Genomic DNA, 26,222 nt, shown 5'->3' with positions numbered 1-26,222 from the left:
CATGTGTAATATCGGAACCTTTCTCGCAACTTTTCAACGAGGAGCGAGAGTATTGAAGTACATATAATAAACCAGTCCTCATCATTCCAGCTGGCCATAACAAATCTCTACGGGGTTTTGATTGACAATCATATTTGTTCCTGGTGTGAAATGGCTCAAACTCTTGAAATCTTCGATTTCTCCAGCAATAATAACAATGATATCATCCGATCACCCTATTCATTCCTAGTGTGTGATTCCGCACTGGTTTTCCAAGTCAATGCTATCTCTTTTTTGCCGGCGCCAGCGGCTATCAAGGAAACTTGACACCACGCGTTACGCACGCGCGTTTGAACAAGACAAGTTTGTGAATCAAACAGGTTTGTTCAGGTTGTTTGTCACCTGTCACACCTGCTAGTTCAACCAATCACAAGTTACTTCAGTAGCAGCATTTAAAAGGTTTTTTTTAAGTTGTTTAGATAGTTTTTCGACAATTTGTTCTTGAAATTCATCTTACCCAAAGTCTAAAACTACTAACAAGTGACCACGAATAACCGCGAGTGACCACGAATGGCCACGAGTGACTACGAATAACCACGAATGGCCACGAGTGACTACGCACTAAAATAATTTCCCGACGTCGTGCAGACGTTTTGATGACGCCATTCAAAGGCAATATAATATAAAACCAACAAAGAGGCTATTGATAGATAAATTTTTTAATATCAATATCCGAATATCAATCCAAATTTGAATATTTCAATATCATTACTGTCATATTCGGAATATAAGCACCCCCACCTTTCAAATATATGTAAACAAATTTTCTTCTCCCTGCCTCCCCTCCCTCCCTCTCCTGTGGTTTAATATTGCCCAGAACACATTTTTTTTTTTCGTTGAAACAACTGGTTGTGATAGGAGGAAAAGGCAATACTTAAGTAATAGCCTACTTTTAAGTAATCTAGTTTGACTGGGTTAACTCCGTTGTGCCCGGGCTGATCATCATACAATCGCAGCGAAATCTCTCCCCTCCCACTCAATCGGGCCCAAGACGTTGTGTTGACATTTATCATTTTTGCGAATTATTTTTCACATTCAAGTAGCTTTTATCGTTTTCTTTTCCATCATATGTCACATTTAAATAGAGATATGGACTTCCCGAGGCGGAATTTTGTCGTGAGAAATTGCTGGCTGCTGAAGGCGATTACATGAAAAATCTGAGCTCGGTTTGGTTCCGGCGCCGGCATCCGGGCTGGCCGGTTCTCATGTAATCGCGACGTTGATTTTTGTTGCGTTTAAACAGACATGCCGGTATCGGATCTCGGAAAACCTAGCCAATCCGGTTCATGTAATCAGTCCCCTAGATATCGGCTATAACAACAACATGAAACAGGCTATGACACAATTCATATAAATATCTATTTTATTTATTAATAAAAATATATATTGTTGATCTTCATGAGAACCTGGTACAAAGAGAGGAAATATTATGTCTGCTTATCAAATGCGTCAAGGCAGAAACTAAAAACGTTGCTGTGACTGAATCATAAGTAGACTTTCAGAAAACTTTCACTTCCTTGAACACACAAGGAGAACAACAATTGTTCGAAAAAGTAGGAATTCGTTCAACCGAGCCAAATGGCTTTCTATCTAGCGGAAGAAGAAGCCGGTGATTCTACATTAAATATATGATAAAAAAATATTCTCTCATTAATGCAACATTCTGCACAAGGCTGATTTAAATAATTTTTTTTCTTACAAGTCTTATTTCAAAAAAATAATATTTTTTATTATTTATTTTCAGTTCTAATGTCACCATGCAGTTGTTTGCACTCTTCTGTGCTCAGGTATTGCCTCCGTGGATGCAATCCACTTTTGGTTGTGTATTGGAAATGGAGAGTCAATTGATAAACCAAGATTAACAAAACTTGCGGCTGAACTGTTACCACCCCTGCAAGAAAAACACAAACCAAACAATGCGCGTGAATGTTTTATTTCTCACAAAAAGAGTCCTGACCAAAGTGTGAAATACGATTTTTGTTTCCTCAAACAGGAACACATCCTTTGTTTTGTACCGGATGAGAGAATATTTAACAATTATTCCACGAACGCGCGTTGGATATGAGATGATAGATAGCCCGAGTTGGCTACAATCATCTTAAATCCAACAAGCGTGAGTGGAATAATTGTTTCATTAACAACAATCAAGAAATCTTACTAGATCTTTACTGATTTCGCTTTGCAAGAACAACCAGAGGACAATTTAATGGTTGCTATTTCTCCGGCACGGTAAAATGGCTCATATACCATGGCTGCTAAGCCAATCAAATTCCTGGTATTGCATTATACAATGATCCAGTTTTTAATAACTGCAAATACATAGTTTAACAAAAAGGTCCGTGATTCGCGAATACTTCCTCATCCGGTATAACATCTAAATTTGACATCAAACAATACAATGCATGACAGCGAACCACGTCATGGTTTCTAAAATAAAGTTGTTGTGTGGCCTTCTTTTTTAGATTGTGAAGAAGGGCTGTTTCTTAATATGGATTAAATTTAACTTGATGGGAAAATATATGGCTTGAAGTCATGGCGTACGGACCGAGCGTAGTATTCTCGTATGACCAATTTAAAACTATTTATACTTGATTCCGGTGGCATAATTATGACTGTAGCAATGAAAACAAAGATTGATCCCTAACATTGTACTGATTGAAGTCAACATCTAACTTATATGCGTGCCATCACAAATCATGCGAAATAACATAGCCCAGGGTAATAAGTGTTCCTAGCTGGCTTTTCTGGCCCTCACACGGGGATTTTCTGAATAGTCTTATAACTAGTTAAAATTGTGTCAATAAAAAAATACTTGAATATGATTGGTTCTTAACAGGTCATATTTATAGCTTAATTTTGCTATGTAACTCCAAAACTGTCCGATTTGACCTGTCCGATTACTAGAAGCTTGTATTCGGACAGGTCAAATCGGACAGTAAAAGAACCAATGAAAATCAAGTAGCAAATACCACTAGCCAATGAAATTTCACTTCATGGCACATGATAACCAATCAAAATCAATGAAAAAATTGTGACCAGGTAAGCTGTCCAGCTTCAACTGGAAAAGAAAAATAAAAAGCTGTACTTCAATTCCATTACTTTTAAAAATTCTCCCATTTTGTTCAAATATTGACGGACATGTATTTTAATTAAAAATAAACTTTTTTTAAAAATTATCTTCATCCGGTTGGGCTTCCACATCCAAAGTTGAAACCTGTCATTTTTTTGCTTTGGAATCTATTTCTTATGTTAATAAATATTCCAAGACTGAGATTCTCGCATTTTGTTATTGGCACAGTTAATAGGTAATAAGACTTCGTGTCGTACAATTCAGGAGTAATCAGGCTCGTGATTTCAAATCGACCCTCTCTGAATTGTACTCCACTCAGTCCTATTACCATTACTAATCAAAGATTAGGGAGTGCGTTCGAAATGCCTTTTTGGGGACTACAATATGACGTCATTCAAAATGGCGACGAAAAGATGAACGATACATACGCCGAACGAAAAAGACCTGCTGGTATGCACAGGAAACGCACATGACAACACAGGCACACCAACAGATCAGTATACGTCTCCTTTGTCGAACACAATGAAAGCGCTAGCAAGCAAGGAATGTACGAGTCATTGATAATAAAAAATCTTACCCTATTTCAATCGAGGCGGAACTTAGGGAGTCAGTCGTATTGGCAGAGTCAAGTCTTGCATTGTTTCGCGAGACTTGTATTTCGCTTACAACTGGACTCATGTTCAATGTCCGGTCACTTATCTTCACACCACCAATCTCCCCGCCCCAGGCGGCTCTCGGTCCTGAGCGGCCGCGTGTAGGACTGAGGCGGAAGTCCGAGGGAAGAGCTTTTCCTTCCAGTGCATCTTTTCTTGTTCTCATTATCTGAGAAAAAAACGGAAATAGGAAACTAAACCTACAAACTCTGGTCGTTTTGCGAAAAAAAATGAAATGTCTATTCCCAGTGGGAAGGCTCATTGTGGCCACCCCTTTCATTTCCAGCAACGCATTACGCCCACTACAAACAGGAAGTTCCGATATAAAAGGGACCCTGGCCTGGCCATTCTGACCTTCAGTTGTCAATCAACCATCAGAGCGTAAACAACTGACAAACAACATGTCTCCTTTTCTTCGGCTTTTACCGATACAATTGGCTTAGTTTTTGGAATAAACCCTGTTAAACAAATTAGAACTTGATATTGATATTTCTGTGGTGATAATATATTATGAAATTTATATTTTGAGGCATATTTTTTCAGAGGACGCTTGAGTCAACAACTTGGCACGACTGAATGACGTCTACATTTGCATTCCACGCCCCACGCATTCCAGGTGTGAAATGAAGAAGGGGCTTGCCCTTTTATAGCGGAACCTCTTGTTTAATACGGGCCGAACATAAATAGACCATTTCCGAATTGCTTTGAATCTCATTGTGAAAGCGAGGCTTAGTGCAAAGTTTTTGTTAGGAAAATTAGTTTTCATTCATGTGCAAACGAAACAAATTTTCGCATGAAAAGTTTTGCACTTAGCGTTGCTTTCATAGTGAGGTTCACAGCAACTCGGAAATGGCCTATTCTTTTGTTATCTTTGTACATGTAGTGTCCGTAAAGATTTGCCTATCAAACTGGAATGCTAGTGACAGATTTTCCCTTGAAGCTATGTTGCAAATTTTCTGGAAATGATCAAACAGTTGCTTTGCCCTCACACAGTCATAATAGGATCTGGGTCACATTACGTGTAAACTGACAGCAAACAAACAGTGGAAACTGCCAGGTTAAGTAGAAAAGAACTGTTTTAAAGTTAAGGCTGACAAGAAAAACTAAGCAAGTAAAAATTGACGATAAATAGAACGACGTTTCGGAGTCGTCACAACACCATTTTCAAGTTCAGAATGAATAATTAACTGTCAGAAATAGTTCGCTGAAGATTAACATAATCAGAAATAATTATGTACGTGTAACGTCACGCAAATAGTTTGGCTCGAATTGAGTCTGATTGGACGTTATAGGAAACTTCCACTCTTGAAATAAATCAACGTTAAATTGTTGAAAATATAACCATTTCAAATTTAGCTGGAAAACATGGGAGTAAGATTTTTGTGTCGGAGAGAATAGGATTTGATTATCACCTATTTTCCTTTTAAATTTCCCGGGCGCCGCCATCTTGGATTTCATGACGTATTACGGTTGCTCTATTGTTTCACACAAAAGAACTTCAGCTTACTACCAACAGCAGCAACCGTTTGATGTTATGAAATCCAAAATAGCGGCGCCCGGGAATTTTAGCACACTTGAACGTTCTTTCTAATTTTAAACTAAAATTTAGAATTTAGACACTATTTCCAACAATTTACCGTCCATTTGTTGTGGGAGTGGAGGTTTCCTTTAAGAGATAGTGTCAATTCTCTAATTAGCAACATTTCATGCACCAAACAATCGAACTTATTGTTGCACTTCTCCAGGACAAAACTGTTTGTCAAGGTCTTCCGGGACAATACAGTCCTTGTCACTATAGTGCTAGCCAATGGAAGATCACCGGTTTCGTGCTCAGCCACGCCCTGGTGTAAGTACCTGAGTGTTTATCCTTCAAACTATCAACTGTCATTGATGTCGTCAATTTTTGCTGAGAAATTCAGAGCCTAATATACAGAGCGGCGAAATACATGTCATCATACCTGCTTCAGAAAATCTTTCTTAGCATTGCCGTAGCCATTAAATATGTGATCGGCAAACAAGAGTTTTCCTCCAGTGTACATCTGTAGAAAGAACCGAGAGTTTAATCAGTGTCAACACATCCAACTGCTACTCTTAGCGCATAAAGAGTACGGTATGCAGGCTATCCAAGCGAAGTACATACAATTGATTTAATAAAGATCGCATAATGCTATTTGGGGGAATTGATTGGCTTGGAAGCCATAGTATATGAGCTAAAAAACGGCCCACAAATCGGTGAACGAATAATTGTTGGAATAATTGTTAAATATTACTATACAACAGACCGCTGGATAGTGGTTTTCGTGCGCTCTGATCTGATCTGATTTCGTGTACTCAAACTCCAGACAGTGTTTGTGTTTTTTCACCTCCCAGGTACGCAGTCCTTGATTTCCTGGGAACGGATCCGAAGTTATACCGGCATATTTGATCGGTTTAACCTCTTCAGAAAACAGAATCTACGACAGCTGTTATTTAACGGTTGTCAGTGACATAGGATGGGTGAAAATACAATATAAATGTCTGTCTGCCTCTATGATTTATTAACCATAGGGAGGATCCATAGTCGAGTGTGGTAAATAACACCTTGTGGTCTTGTCGCGGTAGGCTTTGCGACAACATAGAGTCTTTCTTTGTTTAGCGAGGATCATTCATAATAGTACCCAACAGTAAAAACGTCTGGACCTTTTCGTCGGCATCGTCGTGGTGGTTGCCTAATTTCCCTAACGAGAATATATCGTGAAACGTTTGGTTAACGTTCTTTCTATCCGCAGAAAATGATCCCGCTATACTGTCATTCGTAATCAAACTTGATATTCAACCGTGTTCCTCAACAAACACTGGACTTTGGCAAAAAATAACTGAAATTGCGTAACTTGGGCTCTTTAACATGACTTACCAAAAACATGCCAGGTACAGCATTGTGCCGCCTGAGGAGCAGGGACTGGGACTGAGTCAAACCATGTGATGCTGATGAGATGTCGTAACGGATCAATCGGAAAGGATCGTTCTGCGCCTTTTGGGAGAAAAACAGAAGCTGTTCACTGCTGACAATCGGTTCTTTACTGTGGTACTGGTTCTAACTTTTGATTCAGTGGATAAAATCCTAACTTATGACCATTTGAGGAACATTTGAGGAAAAGCTACTGAACAATGCTTTCCTGTAGCGCCTTTTATTGTGCTGTATGAGCAGAGGAGCGTAGGTCCCTTTAAGCCGAACAGAAGCGTGCAGCAGGCAAGGCCAGAGCCATCAGCACCAACAGCACAACGCCTATTGGTACCCACTTCTGCCCTACCTGTAGGAGAGGCCCGGACACACCGAAGCAGCTCTACTACCTAAGAGATGTCATGGTCATCTTCGACTTCGAAGGACGAACATCACTGTATGAGGGGGTTCTAGCTTTTGAGTCTATATATTAAAACTTGGAGTGTAGGCAATCAAGCGAAAGCTACTACTAAAGGGGTCCTTTTCTGTGGTGTTGGTTATTATGCTGTACAAGGTGGTTCTAACTTTCGAGCCCTGACCTAAACCGTCCTTTTCTGTGGTGCTGCTTATTATACTGTACAAGGTGGTTGTCTGTGGTCATTCAAATTAAAACTGTCGAGCAGGACGTTCCAAAGGTTCTGTTCGTTTTTCAGTTTACTAACCAAATCTAGTAATATTAGATTTTCTTTTTTTCAAACTTCTTTGGTTTGTTTGCTTTTTTCAAAGGTTGTCTCTTAAGGAGCACTGGGCCATTCCTTTCAAGATTACCTGTACACAGGGTAGAGATCTATTGCGGTTTTTCTCGTGAAACAGCTGATCCAACATACTATCACAAGGGTTCGCATCAGGATAACTGTAACAACAAACAAAGACAACTATTTAAAAATAAATATCTTCCTGTCGCAAAGGTAAATACGACTGTGGAATACTACAATGTCACTTTTTATAACTCTTATGTCCCGGAGTCAGCGTTACTTTTAACCTGCGGTCAGTTCGCCTTTATTTCCCACTAAAACAAAAACACGCCTGATGAAACAAAGAAGGCGTGACAGTCACTTACAGAGATGACGTGACACTGACGACAAGAAGCTGTGTCCTGGGAACGTGTTCTGTGATGAAAGCATCATATTCCAGATCCGTGACAAGCGGGATTTTACGTCTATCACATCTGCGTAAGAAGAAGAAGAAAACACAGTAAAATGTGTGTGAAGATGGTCAAATGCGACGGATTGAAACCTTAATGTCGTCTTCCACCGTGACTTGTATTTAAAAGAATGACGTCAGGTGACATTTAATTTGGTTACCTAATTAACTATGTACAGGCAACTGCAGAATGACAATAGTCCCTCATGTTTCGTTTTCTCTGAGTGAGATTTTTAGTTCTCATTTCAATCTTGTTACTGTGGCATTGCATTCCTTGTGCATATGAACCAGATGACAAGATGATGCAATCTAGTTTTCGTGACACTTTGGCTCGTGGACAGCCACACTAAATGGGTCATCCACTTGAGTATAGTGGGGGTTAAATCATGATTTGCGAATCATCTATCAGGACACTTGCGTCAATAACCCATTAAATGAACCTACCCTTGTTGTTCTCCTAAATGTCGGGAACTAGCGTGACAAAATCATTTAAATTGCGTGACATCATTTTAAATAGACGGACCTAGTGTGACAGTCTGAGTAACGTTACCTGCATTGTGCATCCTTTTCGCCCAGCATCTCTGCTCTCAACGCGCTAAACAGGAAGTTAAGGGAAAAAAAAAAGACCAAACAAAAACGAATAACAAAAAGGCAGAGGACAAGGAAAATGAGAGTTTATGTAACGCACGGTTTTCTGTTGGCCTTAAACAACAAGTTCCAGCGTAAAAGAAATCTCCCATACAGCCGTTATTTGGGACGTAAAAGAAATTCTCTTCACTAACAACCCTTGAAATTCGAATTAAGTTTCGTTACTTTTTTTTTTTCGGAAAAGCAAATCAAGCCGGTTTCCATAATTTCCCTGTGATGAAAACAATTGCCTGTACGAGAGAGGGGAACAAGTAGGTATTTTTGAAAAACGAACTCCGGGATGACCTTGATAATTCATCATCCAACCCAAAAGCCTCGGCAAACTGGAAAGATAAGAGGGGGTAAAATTAGTGAGAACGGGGTGAAATTGCACCTTGAACAAGAGGAAACCAGCCATTTACAGGTTATCGACAACTTACTTCGCACACCGGCGTTTTGTCTATCGAGAACTAAATAGCCATAATTAGCAATTGGTCTCGTCTGTCGAGGGCCTTCAGAAACCAGAATGGGCGTTTTGTAGGATCAATATCTCGAAACAAAAAATCCGAAGGAGCATTACCTTGAACCGCCCCATAAGAGGGGGAACATGAACAACGAATCTCATATATTTTGAGTAAGGATTCTACGCTGTGAAAACCAACCGAAGACCTTTTCAAGACTGTTTTTTTCAACATTCACTCATTCAAGGATACATAGGGCATCCACTCTTGGGTGGCGTAGCAACACGCGCCTGCTGTATCACTCCACAGCGGAATGGAGTCCGTGACGTAGCAACTGTCGGACTATAGCTATTGAAGAGAAACGATAAGAGAAAATATTCAATAGTTATTAAATATCGATAAGTGAAAATATTACTGAACAAGAAGCTGTCCGAGTTAATTTCAAGCTTACCACTGATCAGGACTTTTCACTGACCACAAACCAGTTTTCAAGGACATTGAAGACAAATTTTCTACCAATAAAGCCAGCGATAAAGCCACAAAAATCAATTCCTTTATAAATCTCTTTTGAAAATAACAATACCTTTGCAAACAAGGAAACCCTTTCGAAAACTTATAGTGGTTGGCTAAAATTAATATTTCCTGAATTTTCACTAACTTTGAGGTTGGATTTAGAATTCCCCCACTTTTTTTCCTGACGTTGAGAAAATTCTTTTTCCCCCTGACGTTTCCCTGATCGTGTTAACCCTGAGAGTTAATGCTGCGCTTTGATGCCTAGTTCCTGCCCCACCCCCCGATCTCTGTCACACCACTCACGGTCCGTGATGTGCGTGACAGAGATTGGGGGGGAGGGGGGGGGGGAGGGAGGGAAGGAATGGATAATTTGATGCCCGGAAGTTCACAACACTCACCCAGACATGGCGGAGGTAGGTTTACTAGCCATCCTTGATCCTAACATTTCGCTGGTAGGTACCTCAATAGTTACACCCCTGCCATCCTCCATTCTCACGCCAAGCCTTGTCTTGTCAACTGAGCTGTGCGGTCGAATACCAAACTGAGAACTAGAACGGTCCCAAGACGTCCCCTTAGGATGCGGAACAGGAGGAGCTGAGGGAGAACGACGAAACGCGGTCTTTACTGTCTGGAACCCTGACGGGAGGGTCCCCGGAACGGAACGCGCAGAGTAGGACATGGCACGGCCCTTAGACCGGGAGGAAATTCGGAATGGCTGAGAAATACCAACAGCAACTCGGTAATGTTCCATCCAGTCATATATCAATCCCCTGAAAGGAAAAGAAAGGGGTATAGGTTTAATTCCCGTCCATGGAGCTCAGATTACTTTGTTTAATTCTTGTGACTTGATAAATGTTGTAAATGGTTTGAGACAGGAATCATGTCATAAGTACGTAAATTATGATTGTGGAACGTCAGTAGATGGTATAAATGTCTCTGGTTATTGACCTGATTGGCATTTATATCATCCACGGACGTTCCACAACTCACTTGACTCTGAAGATGACTTCCGCTCAGGTTGTCGAAACGTCAGTCAAAGTCACCTCAAACAGTCCTTCTCAGGACTACACTCACCCGGATGATCATAATTTACGTACTTATGATAAACATTATTACTTTGTTCTTTCGTTTCCGAGTTCAACATTTACAAAGTAACTTAGTTCAATTTGTCATCCACAGGGCACTTTTGATATGTCGGAGCTGAGTTTATGCAGGCCGGGCGCGTCTCATATTAACCTAGAATACAACTTGTTGAATTTTAAAGCCTCCAGCTTACGCGACAAGACCGAAAGGTAGTATGGGTAACGTTAATCTTCGTATTAAATTCGGCTGTAATGTCACGGTTGTCAGAGACATAGGATAGGAGAAAAAATCATAAATATTTACCAGTCTGATTTATTTACCGTAGACATGAGCCATGTGCCAAGTTTGGTAAATTTAGTAACAAATTACCCATGTCATCTTGCAGTCTTGTCGCGTTGTCTTTCCAGACAACTTTAATCGAAATAGCTGTATGCACAAGTTCGCCTCGATGAACAATGTATCTTTTAAAACTTTTTCTTTTTAAACTATTAAAATCATTTTTTTTTCTTGGTCGGGTCGAGCGATGGGAAAGAAGCCATGTTATAGGGATGATCTTTCTCACAAGTACAAAAAAAAGGTACTGATGATGAAGACGGTAAAATGGTCACTTCGGAACACGCCCCAGCGGATTTTTCGTCGGCCGACAAAAACGTTCTACTTTTCGGATGGTCAGCGCCAGGCGTATCATCATCATTGTCCTCGTCATCACCCACACCGCCATCATCATCGTCATCATCAACATTGCAACAAAATCTTCTTACTTGACTTTACGCTGTAGTTTCATCAAATCTATCTGCCATGGCGCGTCCAAATCCAATTCTTTCCTCTCGGGAAATTTCTCCTCTAACTCCAGCTGCCGCTGTTCAAGCACCTCCTCTGTAATGGTTTCTACATTCTTCGCTTTCTGTTTGACATTAAAAGAGAATTAAGTGAAGAAAACAGTCGATTCTCTCTAAAGCTACGAGAGGTGATCACAAAGGAAAGATGCTCGCTTACTAAATTAACTGTACACACCTGCGTTCGCCGTCTTCTTTTTTCTTCTTTTCTCTTCAATTTAGGTTTCATTGACTAAAACAGAAAGAGTCGTCATTTTAATAAGAAAAGTTTACACAGTGCTTGAGAATTTCTTTGTTCTACGCCAAATTCAATATCCAATCAAGAAGCTACGGGGAATCTGGTACGAGTTAGGGATTATGGGATCCTTTGGGGAATATAGATGGAAATTGCGCAGATGAATAAGTGCATTTCTTGGTAGTCAGCTGTATTGGAAGACTATTTAACAAGAGTTACGCTACCGGAGAAAATGCCGAAAATGTCCTTGTAATTCGTCGGCGCCATTTCCATCCGTCTGCCTAAACGATCCCATAATCCTTTACTCGTACCAGTCTTCTCGCAGTTTCTGGAGGACACCTATCTGTTCCAGGGTGCATTCCCTGTAGGTCGCATGCCGAAGATACGCCGAGAATTTCGAAGTTCTGCGCCAAGCGCGCGGCCGCCGACCGCCACCACAACCTCTTCCCCTCCCCGCTCAGGAGAGAAATCCCGGATATTTTGAGTGGAAGTTTTCAAAAGCCAAAGTAATTGCCGGCTTATGAGGTAATCTACCTCTGTCTTACGCCGCTTAACGCCAAAGACCATGATCGCGCGCCAGTACGCCGAGCAATTTGGAAACCCACCCTAAAGATCTTCGGCGTAACCTTCATAAAGTGCAGCCTGGGCGGTCACACTTTAGACGCCGAACTAGCTACAATCACTACTGACTAACCTTTGGAAGAATCAAATATACTATAATCATAGAACAAAGTTAACAACTACATACCAGCAGCGCTGCATTTGAGGAAAATTTCATGTTTGTCTGAAGATAACCCTAAAATGGAAGGCACATCAGAAAATTATTTATAAACTAAATGTAAAATTCTGAGACTTTCGGTTACGAGGTAAATCGGACAAACACTATCTTAATTCGTTATACCGCAAATTTATTAAAACGAACGGGATGTTCACTGGGATTACAACATTTTAATGTGAAAAGGAAAACGAAATGAATTCTGGTAGTTGTAGTAAAATGACTTCATCATGAAAATGACCAATCGCCAGGCATCACAAAGTTGGCTCTAACAAGACATACCAGTTCAGCAAGTTTAACAGGTTTAGCTCCTTGTGCCATTCCAACAGGAAACTTGGCTGTTTCGCTCTGACAGCTGAAGTACAGCGTTACTGCTGCTTGGCTAACACAGCGCAGGGAAATGAAGTTGTTCAGCTGTGAATGAGTAAAACAGCATTATTATATCAACAGTGCATATTCGGATCATTGTACAATGCAACTCCAGGGATCTGATTGGCTTTACTGCCATGTTATATGAGTTGGAACGGGTTGGAATCTCCCAGATCCTACACAGTCCATGTCTACCAAAGAGTAATAATCGTTGTTGGGTACCACCAAACCATAGCTCAACCCCCCGGGGTGAGGGGGGTGAGGGGTACTCCTTGGAATTCTCAGTAGTGGTGTGCCGCCCGGGGTTCTCCAATCCTGACCCTATTTCAGACCAAAACATGCCGTTTTCCACACCCGTTTTCAGACCTGGCTTCTGAAAGTTGTACTTGGTTCGCAAATCCATTACCTTGTCCAAGTGAAGTCAACATACTGTTTAAGCATTTTCGAATGATATATTTTTGATCCTTCTCTTTCTTTACTAATCATTTGGAGTTGAAAAGACAAATATGTTTACATGCACTCATGGTTCCCTTGAAGACCATACCCAATTTAAGACCATGATGGACAAAATCTACACCTGTTTTCAGACCAAAATGACTCAAAAAACCATACCTTTTGGGGTGGCACATACCTATATAGCTTATAGAGGGGAGCACCCCCAAGGAGCTCAACAGGTAGGCTATTCCAAAGTAAAAACAATGATAAAGCTCAATAGCAATCTGACAGATTGAGCAACAGCAGCGAGCTGAGGTTGTTCATCACTTAAGAATAATAATTATTTATTACATGGAGCGTTCAGGCGATCTCCTGAACATGTAATTCTGTAAAGTCACAGCCCTTAAGTCCGAAATAACCCTCCATAAACACGCAACCACCGATCTTCAAACCAAAATCCAACTCTGTTTATTTGGCTCGCGCGATAAATTCAACGCGCCATCAATTTCAAAGTTACAAACCAACCAATGCGCGCGCGCGCGCTTTTAAATCTATCAATCAAACGAAACTTGTCAGCGCGCGCTCTGAAAAGCGTAAATTCAATATAAAGGTTCACAAAAGTTTTCTTTTAAGTCACAACATTATCCCCCTCCCGGATTTTCCGTGAGGAATTTTAACGAATAAAGTTCATTATCTTGTCAAAGTCTTCTTTAGCTCAAAACTTCAAGCGGAGAAATCCGTGAAATTGGCCTTCTGTATGTTCCGTCCACAGTTTTCACATCAACTACTCGAACAAAACCATCGTTTCCTGGGTGGATCTCTACAATCCGTCCAATTTTCCATTGCCTCCTTGGTGTGTTTGCTTCGATCACCAAGACAACGTCTCCTTTGTTTACATTCCTTTCTCTTTCCTGCCACTTTTTTCTTGAACCGATGCTGATTAGATTTTTCTTTATCCAGCGTTTCCAAACGTGGCGAATTAATTCCTGGATCCGTCTCCATCGTCTTCGTGGATTGAATGTCGTTGTATCTACGGTCTCTGGGGCCAATTCTCCGCCCATGTGTCCCACAAGAAAATGATTGGGTGTCAATACAGGTTCTTCGTTGGGATCACTGCTTAACTGAGTCAGTGGTCTGGAATTCATTAAGCTCTCAACACCGGTAAAGACCGTCTGCAATTCTTCGTCGTTCACATCTGCGCTTCCTAAGACAGCATTTACAGCTCGTTTTACTGATCTAATCATTCGTTCAAATACTCCGCCAAAATGTGGGGCTGCGGTTGGATTCCAATGCCAATTGATTCCTTTGTTGGACGTCATCGTTTGCATCTTGTCTCGGTCAATTTGTTTCACTAACTGTCTGATCTCTTTCACCAAGGAAGTTGGTGCCGTTATCACTTAACATATCTCGAGGCCAACCTCTTCTTGCCACCATGCGAGTTAAGGCGTTCAAAAAACCATCCGTATCTAACGACCATGCCATTTCTACATGACAACAGTGTGTTTGAATACACAGAAATAAACAGATATCGTTTGGTGCGAACTCTCCCACGGCCTTGCACTGTAATATACGGTCCGCCAAAATCTATTGCGCAATTGGTAAACGGCTTCATGGTTGCTTCTAATCGGAAGGTAGGTAGAGGAGCCATTTGCTGTGTAGCTGGTTTTCCTCTGAATCGTCTCCGACACTCAGGACATTCTTTGATAAGTTTCTTTACTGTTTCTCTTCCATGCACCACTATGTACTTCTCGCGAAGGTGATTCAAAGTGTAATTCAAACCCATTTCATGTCCTTCTGTTTCGTGATGGTATTTCAAAATCAGTTCCGTAACGTGATGTTTCTTTGGAAGAATGATCGGATACTTCGTTTCGTCGGGTAAATCAGTAGAATATCGTAGTCTCGTATTTGACCGCAGGATGCCATCAGTAACCATGGGTGTAAATGTGAGGATAGAACTCTTCTTGGGAAGCTCTTTTCCGCTGACTGATGCTTTGATTTCTTCCGTAAATGCGTCATACTGAGCTTTTTTGATGATCTCTTATTCCGTTCTCTTCAATTCATCAGGTGTGAGCTGTCCAGTAGTGCGCTGTTCAACGGGCTTACGACAATTGCCGATGAATCTGTAAACCCAACTTCGTACTCGTACCAGTGAAAGTCCAATTTCGAGTTTGTTCGTTGGCTTTGTCCTGTACCATTTAGAAAAACGGATAGGCTCGAGCCTCCACTGATTTTCTTCGTGATTGTTAATCACAAAACTGTTTAAGTTGTCTGGTTGGGGGTGATTTGTTCGTTCGCGGACTTCAGCTTTCACTTCCTTAAGTGTTTCTGAAGTAGCTCCTGTGAATCTCTGCCCAGGCCAGATGTCGTTTCCTTGACTAAGAAATGCGGGCCCGCGCCACCAGCATTCGTTATCGATCTACTCTTCAACGGTTGATCCTCGTGTACCATGGTCAGCTGGATTTAACTTTCTAGGAACGTAACGCCATTGGTCTGGGTTGGAACCTTTGTTGTAGCTCTGTCTGGTCGAATAACTGGAAAGTGAGGTAGCAGCCATTCAGCTTCTTCGGACCTTCTTTCAGTGGATGGAATGCGTCGAATGTAGTTCTTTTGAAAATACTCGTCAAAAACGTGCTGGTAAGCAGTTGCTATCTTTTCGTTTTTAGCCAGTTTGCCCTCGACTTGTTGTAGTCGCCTTTCTGCTGGTGGCCTGTTGTTGACCAGGTGGTGTCTTTCTTCTTTCCAAGGAACTGCGACTTGAGGCGTTTCCCATCAAATACTCTTGATTCGCTAACTTTTTTCCACGCTACTAGCTCATCTGGAGAGAACTGTGGTTTAGAAGAAAGGATTCCAACGTGCACTAGTTGCCAAAACTTTCTGAGTGTGTCGTTTAAGTCGTCATCTTGTAAGGCAGAAGGTTCTTCTGACTGCTGAATGCGGAAGGTTCTGATAATTAGGTGTGGTGCTCACTCCCCAACTCTTCTTTGTCTATCCGTCCGATCGCGGTCCATCCTAGTGAGCAGTGCCTCGCACTCGGTTCGTCTCGTTTGCCTGGAATTTCTTTTATCGTGGTCATCAGTTCACGATTATCTGCTCCAAGAAGGACATCGATCGTTCCTCTTCGGGCAAGCTGTGGAAAAGGTATTTCGTTAAGGTGTGACCATTTGTGTTTTATGTTCACCCAGTTGATGGCTTTCATTCCTCCACAAATCTTCTGAGACGTCTTCGCTGAAATGGTTCGATTCACTTTGCCATCGATACTCTCCAATCCGACTTGAAACGTCATTTACATAAACTTGACTTTCTGATCGTTCGCTTCGTTAACGGTGATTAGTTCCTTTCGACCTCTTACACCCAATTCTTCAACTAGATCTTCGTTAATGTATGTGGAGTCACTCCCCTCGTCAAGGAAACAGTTCACGAGGATTCTTTTATTTCCATTCTTTAGAATTAACGGGACCGTCTGAAGGGCGACAACTTTTTCATGCGTTTGTGCTGTTTCCATTGTGGCTGTATGTGTACTTGCGTCCCCCTCCGTGATCTGGGAAGTTGCACTTTCTTGGCTTAAATGTGTCTGATTAGCATTACTGGTACCCCCTCTGCTTTCCTGGAAGGCTGTTTTTGTTTCGTTGTCCGCCACTGGTGGTAAAGGACTTGTTCCGTCTGAACTTCCGCGTTGTGTTAATCTCGATGAAAAGGAGCTCTTTCTGCATGAAGTAGTCGGTGATGAGTATCCTTACAACTATCGATTTTGCACTCTTTGTAACTTGGACACGAGTTTCCAAGATGATCGTTACGCAGACATCTATAGCAGAGCCCCAGGTGCTTAGCCAGTTTCCCATCGTCTCTCTACCGGCCTTCCTTTAAATTCGTCGCAGTGCCAGATCGGGTGACTGTGACCACAGTGCTTGCACCGTTGAATCTTCGGTTCCACACCGCCACTAGTTGACACAAACGATTCAGCGCTGTCTTCGCGTCGTTTCCAGGGTACCTTCCTCTCTCTCGTCTTTGTGTCTGATCCGATTCCATTTCTAATCTCAGCAGCTTGGATCCGATATTCCGCTTCTTCTGCAATCCAATCTTTCAGCTTCTCGAGCGACTCGTGTTATTGATTTTCCTTTATCCACCTGTAGTACTGAGCCAGCAACTTCTCTGGTATTTTCTCGAGTATAATAGTATACAAAGTTCCGTCTTTCAAGTCTGATTGGCGGTCATTCTCTTTCAGATAAATTACAGCTCTTTCCAACATATCCGCAAACTTTTCTAGTGCTTTAGCATAATCTTCACGGAGCGTATTCATCTTCTTTAGCTCTTCTAAATTCCCTTGCAGTTCACGTCGACTTCCTCCGTGTTTCCTTAGTAGTCTTGCTTTCGCCGTCTCATATGCCGCTTCAGAGTAGCCCAATCCCTTCACTGTCTCCGCGGCCTCACCAGTCAGACATCCTTCCAACCTCAACATTTTGAACTGCGCCGATAGGGAAGAAGAATCCACACAGCTTGAAAATGCAGCCTGCCACCTGGGGAATTCTAGCTTGTTCCCGCCGTATACAGGGATCTTAATTCGTTCAAGCTGTCCGTTCACTGCGTTGCTAGAGCTGAACGATTCACCAGGGCGTTGATTGTTTACGTTACTGACTCTTCTTTCTTTATTTTGGACTCTGTTACCCGCTCAGTTGTCGTCTTCAGCTTGCTGAGTTTCATGCATTCGCTGATTTTTCTCCTTTTCTCCCTATACAACATTACGCGCATTACATAAGCTACTAACTTGAGTTAACACCATGACGCGAGCTTGACTAAGCTCTCGATCTACTTGCTCGTTAATTTCTTCTATTTCTTCACTCGTTTTCCTCTCCTTTTCTTCATCTCGTAACTTAGAATAAACCGTTTCTAATTCTTCCAAGATCCTCATAACCTCATCTCTCAAACTTTCTAAGCGTTCTATTACCTCCACTACCTTGTGTCTATCATACAGCTCCTCCGATACTCACAGAGTTAACTGGTTTAACGTCCGAGTTAAATTCGACTTCGCATTCTTTTTCTCTCTTTTCAACACTCCAACTACCGTATGTAATTGAATGACTTCGTTCTCATACCTTTCTTGATCGTCTTGTTTTTCCTCGTTGGCCATTTCGTCTCACTCTTGCGCCAAAAAATGTTGATCCGTGTTTTGAAAATTCGCAGCGTCGGCGACCGATTCCTTTCTCCAACACTCCACACGAAAATGTTGCAAACTTCGCCGAAATAACCTTTAAAATCCGGCTCGAAGGACCAAAAATGTTCAGGCGATCTCCTGAACATGTAATTCCGTAAAGTCACAGCCCTTAAGTCCGAAAATAACCCTCCATAAACACGCAACCACCAATCTTCAAACCAAAATCCAACTCTGTTTATTTGGCTCGCGCGATAAATACAACGCGCCATCAATTTCAAAGTTACAAATCAACCAATGCGCGCGCGCGCTTTTAAATCTATCAATCAAACGAAACTTGCCAGCGCGCGCTCTGAAAAGCGTAAATTCAATAGCAAGCTTCACAAAAGTTTTTTTTTTTTTTAAGTCACAACATGGAGAATACTGTACCTGTACAGTAACAGTTGTTTGAAGTCTTCCAAGCGGCCATTTCCATTTCTGTTCTACTTTGCCGTCCTGAACAAAACATAACATTCTTAAAACTCTTGAAGTTAATTAACATATGCACTTTCTTGAACAACACATGACTCTCGTGCAAGTTGAATGACCTGATTAATAAAAGTTACATGATTCCAATAAGCTATAAAGAGAGTTTTGGTGACTTGAAAGACATTTTTGTTTGATTGAGTGCTGCACTCTCATGATCAGCAATTTTAAACTGCTTGTGTAGTTTTACAAAACAAACCAGAATATTGCTACAACCTTGGCATGGGATGCTAAAGTCAACTGATACTATCTTGTCCACAGTCAAAGGCTTTCAGTATCAATGGTTACGCTGTAGACATTATTACACAAGGCAAATAAGCTTTAACTTACATCCTCCATGACAGCTCCAAATTTAGCTCCTGAAATAAATCTGAAAGAAAGAGAAAATCAAATAAAAACTCCCTAAGTGTACTAATAACATTAATATTTGGTTTATCAACAGAGTTGACAACTAAAGGTAATTTAGCCACCATAAAGAGATTCGAGTGCTGACGTTTTGAGTGTTAAATCTTCGTCAGAGTGGTGAAGGGCAAACAAATGTCAGCACTCAAATCTCTGATCTACAGTGGCCAATTTATGTTTAATTATCAACTCTGTTTATAAAACCAAACATTCAATCCTACTTCCTGCTGATCCAGCACCACAGTGTCTTTAGAAACTAACCCCTTATCCATAAAGTAATACAATTATTGTACTAACATTACTGTAATACAGTTTACTATTACTAATGAATGCAGACCTCATGAATGGATGGCCAAATTTTTTAGATTCGAAAAGAGTTCTCAATCCATACCACACGTTCTTAAATTACTCTGCATCCCACATTACACCGTTTGTTCCGGATTTAAATCAATATGCAGTTTTTTCACAGCACCTTTAAATTTTATTTTTACCTTATGCTGCCGTTCTTGTGATAGCAACAGCCTTGTCCCGCTGGCACAAATGCAGCTAACATGGGACTGTCAGCAGTGTCTCCATACACTATGGTATATCGCCCGGTTATGTTGGGACCAGGATATATAGCACATATAGCCACTCGACCTGATGGGTAGCTGAGTGAATCATGTTAAAGAATGCTTTATGAACATAGATCAGGAAACAAATATGATGAATTGAGACAATCTTCTTGAAGTTTAAAACAAGTGGCAAATATTTGTAAGTTAGAGTTCAAAAGATTTTACAATTGCATTACATGCTTGGCCATTTTTTTTTAACAAATTATATTGCCAAATTCTGAACCCCTCTGAAATTGCGCAGACTGTCACCACAAATCTCATATGCCAAATTTCTTTTGATAACATTAGTCTTCCCAAGTAATGAACCCATAGACTATTAGGTTTAGCTATTCTAAGCTGTTAGTTTAGTGTTTGGATCTGCTTTAATTTTGTCCATTTTTGAGTGCGCAATATTGTCTCAGTTGCTCTGCGTGAGAGGGGAGATTAGAGACCAAGTATATTTGTGATGAGGACAAGCCAGTGAGGCCTTGTTCAACTCTAGGCTAATACTGAACCCAAAAAAGGTCTGACCATCAACACAGAATGTAACCCAAAACACTCCACTCTTTTCTGCACTTACTACCTTTAAAATATTCCTGCCTTAAACCTTCTACCTCAAAAATGTCCACCAAAAAATGTGCAACCCTAACAAAGCCCCAGTTTCTAATTTAAAACCTGAGAAAGGTCTTTGTACCTGCCCATCACTTATATTCCTGGGTTCCTTGGAGTTACATGTACTTACATCAAAGAAATGAGCTCTCCCCAAAAATGGAGCCATAAAAGCTTTTTGAGTGAATATAAGCCCAAGACTTACATTTCTATGCTTGCATTCCTGTTATTGTGGATGTACCCATGAAAGATCAACATTTAACAAATTGTAGAAATTCAATAACAAGCAAAACTACCCAGTGTTAAAAGATACTAGCAATATGAAGTGCCGTCAGGTAAACCGGTGAGAAATTTTGGTCTCTTGTCCTCATCTGAAAGGTTTTTCCATCGTTTGGCCCATGACACTCCCTTCTTGTACTTCATAGCAGCCTCTCTTTGACTGTCTCCATAGTGCTTGGTAACCAGTGGTCCATCTATGCCAAGCTCTTTTGCTTTCTCCTTCATTTCATCCCTAACAAAACAAAAGAAGTTCAAACAATGTTAATCACTAGACAACTTTTAAAGACATAAAAGTTAGTTTGTTACCGTTACGGTATTTCTTTCAATGTTTTCTTGAGATGATTAAACAACAATCATTCTAAAAGTGCTAAAATACAAAGCAATGTGTGGCATTTTTCCCCAAACTGCAGAAGCTAATAATTATCTCTGAAACATGGTTACCCCTTATTTTTTTTTTAAGATCCCAATAACCCTGGCCAAGATCTGCTTTTCTCACATACTAATAAACTGCACAAAAATATCTGTTTTAGCAGGCACCACCGTTAAGAAAACTGACTTTCTCGGACCATCTTGCATTTCATAAGGCTTTTTGGATATAGGAAATGATCTAAATGGCTCTGAGCCCGGTGTAATGTTCATACATACCAGCAAAAAACTTTAACAGACTTCAACATTTCCCCAACTCCACCCGTCATGAATATGTACACAAGTTCAAACAAAGTAAGCATGTGAAAAGCACATAACTTATCATAAATCCAGCTAAGAGAGCATTACAGAAAATTGTGTTCATCTTACTTTTCTCTTATAGCCTGTTGTAGCCTTGCTCGTGCCCATTCCAACAGTGTTTGTCTTTCTAGGTCACTTGCATCTTCCTGATGGAGTATCCAACCTTACAAGACATTAATAATGATTAATAATGCATGAGCTGTGAATCACCATAATGATTGCTAATTAGTTGAAAATTGTAAAATGACCGTTTCATTTCTTTGTATCTTAATGTTTTGAACATTTGATCAGGAGGGATTTACTGAAGCAAAGGCATACAAAAAACCAGGAAAGATTTATTGCTCGACGTTTGTCTCTTGATAATGGAGTCACGATGACGCCGAAACGTCGAGCAATAAATCTTTCCTGGTTTCTTAATGTTTTGATGATTGATAAGAAACATTGCTTAAACATGAACTGTGATTGTCCAATATCTTGTGCTAGGGTGTTAAGTTTAAGTTTTTTTCCAAAGGACAATGTGAGAAAGCCAATGTTTATTGAATATACCAGGGATTTTAAGGTCTATGTTTCTATACCTTACGAATGCTAACGTAACAAAAGAAGACACACATATATATTAAAGTTTATTTTTTGAAATATTATAAACGTTTGAAAGAAAATTTGCCCTGATTGGGATTTGAACCCACGTCTCCCTGCATACTAGTGGGGTGTGACAACCACTACACCACCAGGCCAACCAAGCTGGCAACGCAGAAATTGAAGGACTCCCACCCCCACCCCTTCTGAACAGAACACTACAGAAACGACGATTCAATATTATAGGCTCTTAATGCACCCTGAGCCCTCTGATTACTGTTTTTGAATTTTTCTAATCTCATTGTTTGTTGAATACCTTTTTCTTCACAGGTCTTTGAAAGAAGAGAGAAGTTGATAACAGTTGGCTGTCCTGCAATGCCATGACCAGAATGTACTAGGGTAAAAAAAACAAGCACAGTTTTCAATAAATATATGTAATATTTCAAATCACATAAAATTTTAAGGGCATCAGGTTAAAGCATTCTTTTTCTTTTTTTGGCAGTTTCAATTTTTGCAGTTGCAAACATCAGGCACGCTACTCGCCTGCGGCTCCTAGCGTACTTCTTTGTTCTCACCACGTTTTGACGTCATCTGTGCGTTATCAGAGTACAGACGCACGGCAAAATGGAATCTATTTGTTAACTATTGCATTCATCGAATTATAAAAACACAGTTAGCTGATAAAAACAACTCACCATCCGATATATCTTTCTGATTTTCATCTTCTTCATCAAAGTGATCAACACCCGTTCTTTGAACACCACTGGTTATTCTTCTTTTTTCTGGAAAATACCAGCAAGCAAGAATTTAAATTCTAAAAATGTACAAAATTCCAGTCCAGGACAAAATGTAAGCTCACATTTTGCAAGTTGGCGTTGCATTACATTCGTAAACTTATAGTAAGTTATAGACTAAAAACTAAAAAAGTCGTGTTATCCCCTACCCGAAATGGTTTTATGTCAGGTCACCTTCTACGAAGTAAGGGATAAAACTTTTTCCTCGAATGTTTTCCCTTCGATTCCTACACAGACACCACACAGACATAAACATCCAGCGATGACCGCCATATTTGAGCTCGTTACAATACTCCAAAAGAGACTGGAGCCGACACTGGCATTAAATTAGTATGCAGTTCAAAGTTTTACAGACAGAAGGTGAGGTATTTATATTATAGCTAAGCTGAATTTCACCTGCCATTGCTTATGAATGCAGTTAGACTTGTTAATTTTAACAGGCGTTTTCTGTTTCAATTCGGAAATGATGTCTACATTGAAGTCCTTTTGGTAAATGAAAGAAGTTTTTCTTGGAACCCTCCTCTCATATGAAGTAAAAATCCAAGATCTGGCAGAAGTTTTTGTTCTCTTGCCATATGAAACTTTTTGATATTGATCCAGGTCAGCATTTAAACTGTCGGACGGAAAGCGACACTCGAGGAAAACGATTTTACAATATCAGGTCTCGTTTGTTTCAACTATTACGACTAAAGTTTCAACTACTATTATGATTGAAAAATTTGAGGGAATATAAAAACCAAAATAAGTAAAGTAATAACATTTCAGGAAAGCATACATTCTTAAAATTAATATGCAGAATAAATTTATTAACTGTATTTTTAGTCCAGCAGACATGCCACCGGTATCCAAACATATCGACGACATGTTGACAAAAAGAAATTGATTTCGATCGAGTTGGAAAAAAACCAGCGGTAAAGGATGTTCATGATAATTTAGTTTCTTCCCTTAATTTTATTTCTTTATTTTTTTAGCGATTTGGTCAGAAAAATGCAAAATAACCTGTTTTATAGAAAAGTATTTTTAACTTCGATTTTCGCGGCGCGGGAAAATTAACAGGGCAGCCATCCAAATGCAAAATAATCACCAACGTTGTGTAAGATGTCACTTGTAATTTACACCTAGATAGGATATCCCCGGTATAGTCAAATTTTACACCTCTATAAATTAAAAAGTATCCAAACTTAAACATCAAACGGACACTCACCGTTCGAAAACTTGTCGCTGAACACCTTGAACCTTTCAAGTCGAGTCTTGGGTCGATATTGAACGAAAGAAAGTCGCGACGATTCTCGACGACTTAATATTTCTGTGTTACTGGTTTCTGTGGGAGTATTAGCTCCAAGAAGTGATTCCCTTCTGTTGTCATCTGTAGAATCAACCTTTAAAGTGAATTCTCCTACAGTTGATTGCTTTCGCTTGCTTAGATCTTTTGATTCCGAACCTCTAGCCCCGGCTAACTTGTCATCATAATTTGGTTTGTTTTGATCGCCAGACAATGCGCCCTTTTCGTGACCTCTTGAAGGATCTACATTCGTTTGTGAATCGCTCGTAATACCTAATCGTTTTTGTAGAATTGCTTGCTCTCTGTAACTGGTAGTTTGCCATTCCCGGCGAACATGCACCGCGTTCGCCGATAGTTCGTCGAAGTTTCCTCGAAGTTTATTGTGTAAATCGTCCGGTAAGGGTATTACAACAGCCCCACTACGAAGAGTTTCAGACAGCAAACTCTGACGTTCTGCTTCGTGTGGCGAAGTTGAAGACATACCATAAAACTGACCGCTGCTAGATTGAATCTCATCTAATTCTTCTATCTGTTGCTCGTGTAGTTGATTGATTAATCGTCCAAGCTGCGCCAGCAAATTTGGCGCTGCGAATTTATTTTCCTCGAACAAGAACTTCTGTGTGTCTTCTTCTTCGTCGTCTCCTTCTAGCTGCTCGTAACTCCGGATCACTGGCAGCGAGTGAACTCCGTGAGCTGCAATCTCTGGCAAATTAAACGCTTTTCCAGGGTGCAATTTCCTTGCACTTTCAGCTTCTCCGTCATGATCCTGTGGAAGTACGCTTACGCGAGAAGATGTTTCATTAACCTCGGTGTCTTTGTCAACCGAACTACCCTTGGCTTGCTGGCCTTCTTTGGCCTCTCCGGCTTTTTGCTGTTGCTGTTTGAGATAAGCTTCGACTTTAACTGCTCCGCTAAGTCCCGTGAGCCGTAATGAAAATGGCAAGAGCTCCTGAGGTTTGCGATAACGCTTGTATTTCCTCCGCTTGAAACATTGATCGAAGAAGTAGAGATCCGATTGTTGACTCATAAGTTCTTTAGCGCGCGCATTCAGCAACGTCAAACGTTCGAAATTATCTACAACTCCTGCCTTGTAGATCGGGAACACCACAAAAATATTTACGAATTTGTCTTCGTACCGTTGTAAAATCAATGATAACAGTGAATATTAAAATTTAGTTACTTCTAATTGCTGTGAAGAGTCATTTAGAAGCCGAGGCAACGTTACCATGACGCCGATGAATAAATATTCAAAATAGGATTGTTCTTTTGAATATAGTTAATATGTACAAGGATGAGCACAGCGCTTGATCGAAAAAAGGGCGGAACGAGACAGTGTAATGGTGATAATGACCGTTTTGTAAAGACTCTTGGTGTTAAGTAACAGAAGAATTTAATAACAGAAAGAACGTTGAGCGTGAAGAATTCACAAATAGCCATTCAATTCACGTTCACTCCTAATTTCTTGTTCCTTATTTTCTTCTTGGGTTGCATTTGAAGAAATTGCTGAAAGTTATAATAAGATTATAGTTGGAATTTATGATTTGTGCTTTAACGAAAATAAAAACGAGTAAAACCTAAACAAATAGTAATCTATAAAAGGTTCAAAACCTTACAAAACCAGCCAGAACCTGGAGGAGTCACGGCAAGGTGTCACGCTATCCACAGAGGAAAGCGCGTTACGACGTCACGCTGATGTGGTGCCCGACTTGAGGATTTTGTATAATTTACAGCGGTAAATTCATAACAACTCGTGTCAAGAATTATCCTGATAGGGATTGCTCTGAGCGGCGTTGATTACGAAATATATTTGTCAAAGACAAGACAGGCAGAAAGCACTTTATATTATCTTAAAAAACTGAAAGATCGGAATACTCTTTCAATCTCCATGGCCACCTGAGACAGTTACTGAATAAGTGAAATAGCTGGGTTAAAAACGGGGCCCGTGTTGAATTTAGGTTTGCAGCTGGATTTCTGATAAACTACAACCATATCCCATCCCCACCGGCCACCCCACCCCCCCCCCCCCCCAACCAAAACTTAGTTAACTTTTACTTCTAACGTATTTTTACGG

General features: G+C 40.5%; 1 protein-coding gene across 1 annotated transcript; it reads right to left on the bottom strand.

The window, feature by feature from the left end:
* Nucleotides 1–1,384: 1,384 nt before the first annotated feature.
* On the bottom strand, nucleotides 1,385–25,384 carry LOC146454554 (uncharacterized). Its single transcript, XM_085095298.1, has 21 exons — nucleotides 24,074–25,384; nucleotides 22,771–22,857; nucleotides 22,392–22,469; nucleotides 21,569–21,662; nucleotides 20,808–21,005; nucleotides 19,784–19,942; nucleotides 19,221–19,260; nucleotides 18,795–18,860; nucleotides 12,698–12,829; nucleotides 12,389–12,436; nucleotides 11,584–11,637; nucleotides 11,331–11,473; nucleotides 9,885–10,256; nucleotides 9,226–9,321; nucleotides 8,436–8,480; nucleotides 7,803–7,910; nucleotides 7,511–7,595; nucleotides 6,656–6,772; nucleotides 5,721–5,801; nucleotides 3,687–3,931; nucleotides 1,385–1,930 (listed from the first exon to the last, which is right to left on the bottom strand). Exons 1-21 carry the CDS (start codon nucleotides 25,176–25,178, stop codon nucleotides 1,792–1,794), a joined length of 3,492 nt encoding a protein of 1,163 aa, XP_084951424.1. The 5' UTR covers nucleotides 25,179–25,384; the 3' UTR covers nucleotides 1,385–1,791.
* Nucleotides 25,385–26,222: the final 838 nt, after the last annotated feature.

This window comes from Pavona decussata, unplaced genomic scaffold, assembly GCF_977016875.1.
Source record: "Pavona decussata unplaced genomic scaffold, jaPavDecu1.1 SCAFFOLD_300, whole genome shotgun sequence".
Classification (NCBI taxonomy): domain Eukaryota; kingdom Metazoa; phylum Cnidaria; class Anthozoa; order Scleractinia; family Agariciidae; genus Pavona; species Pavona decussata.
This window is presented reverse-complemented; position numbering and strand designations above follow the sequence as displayed.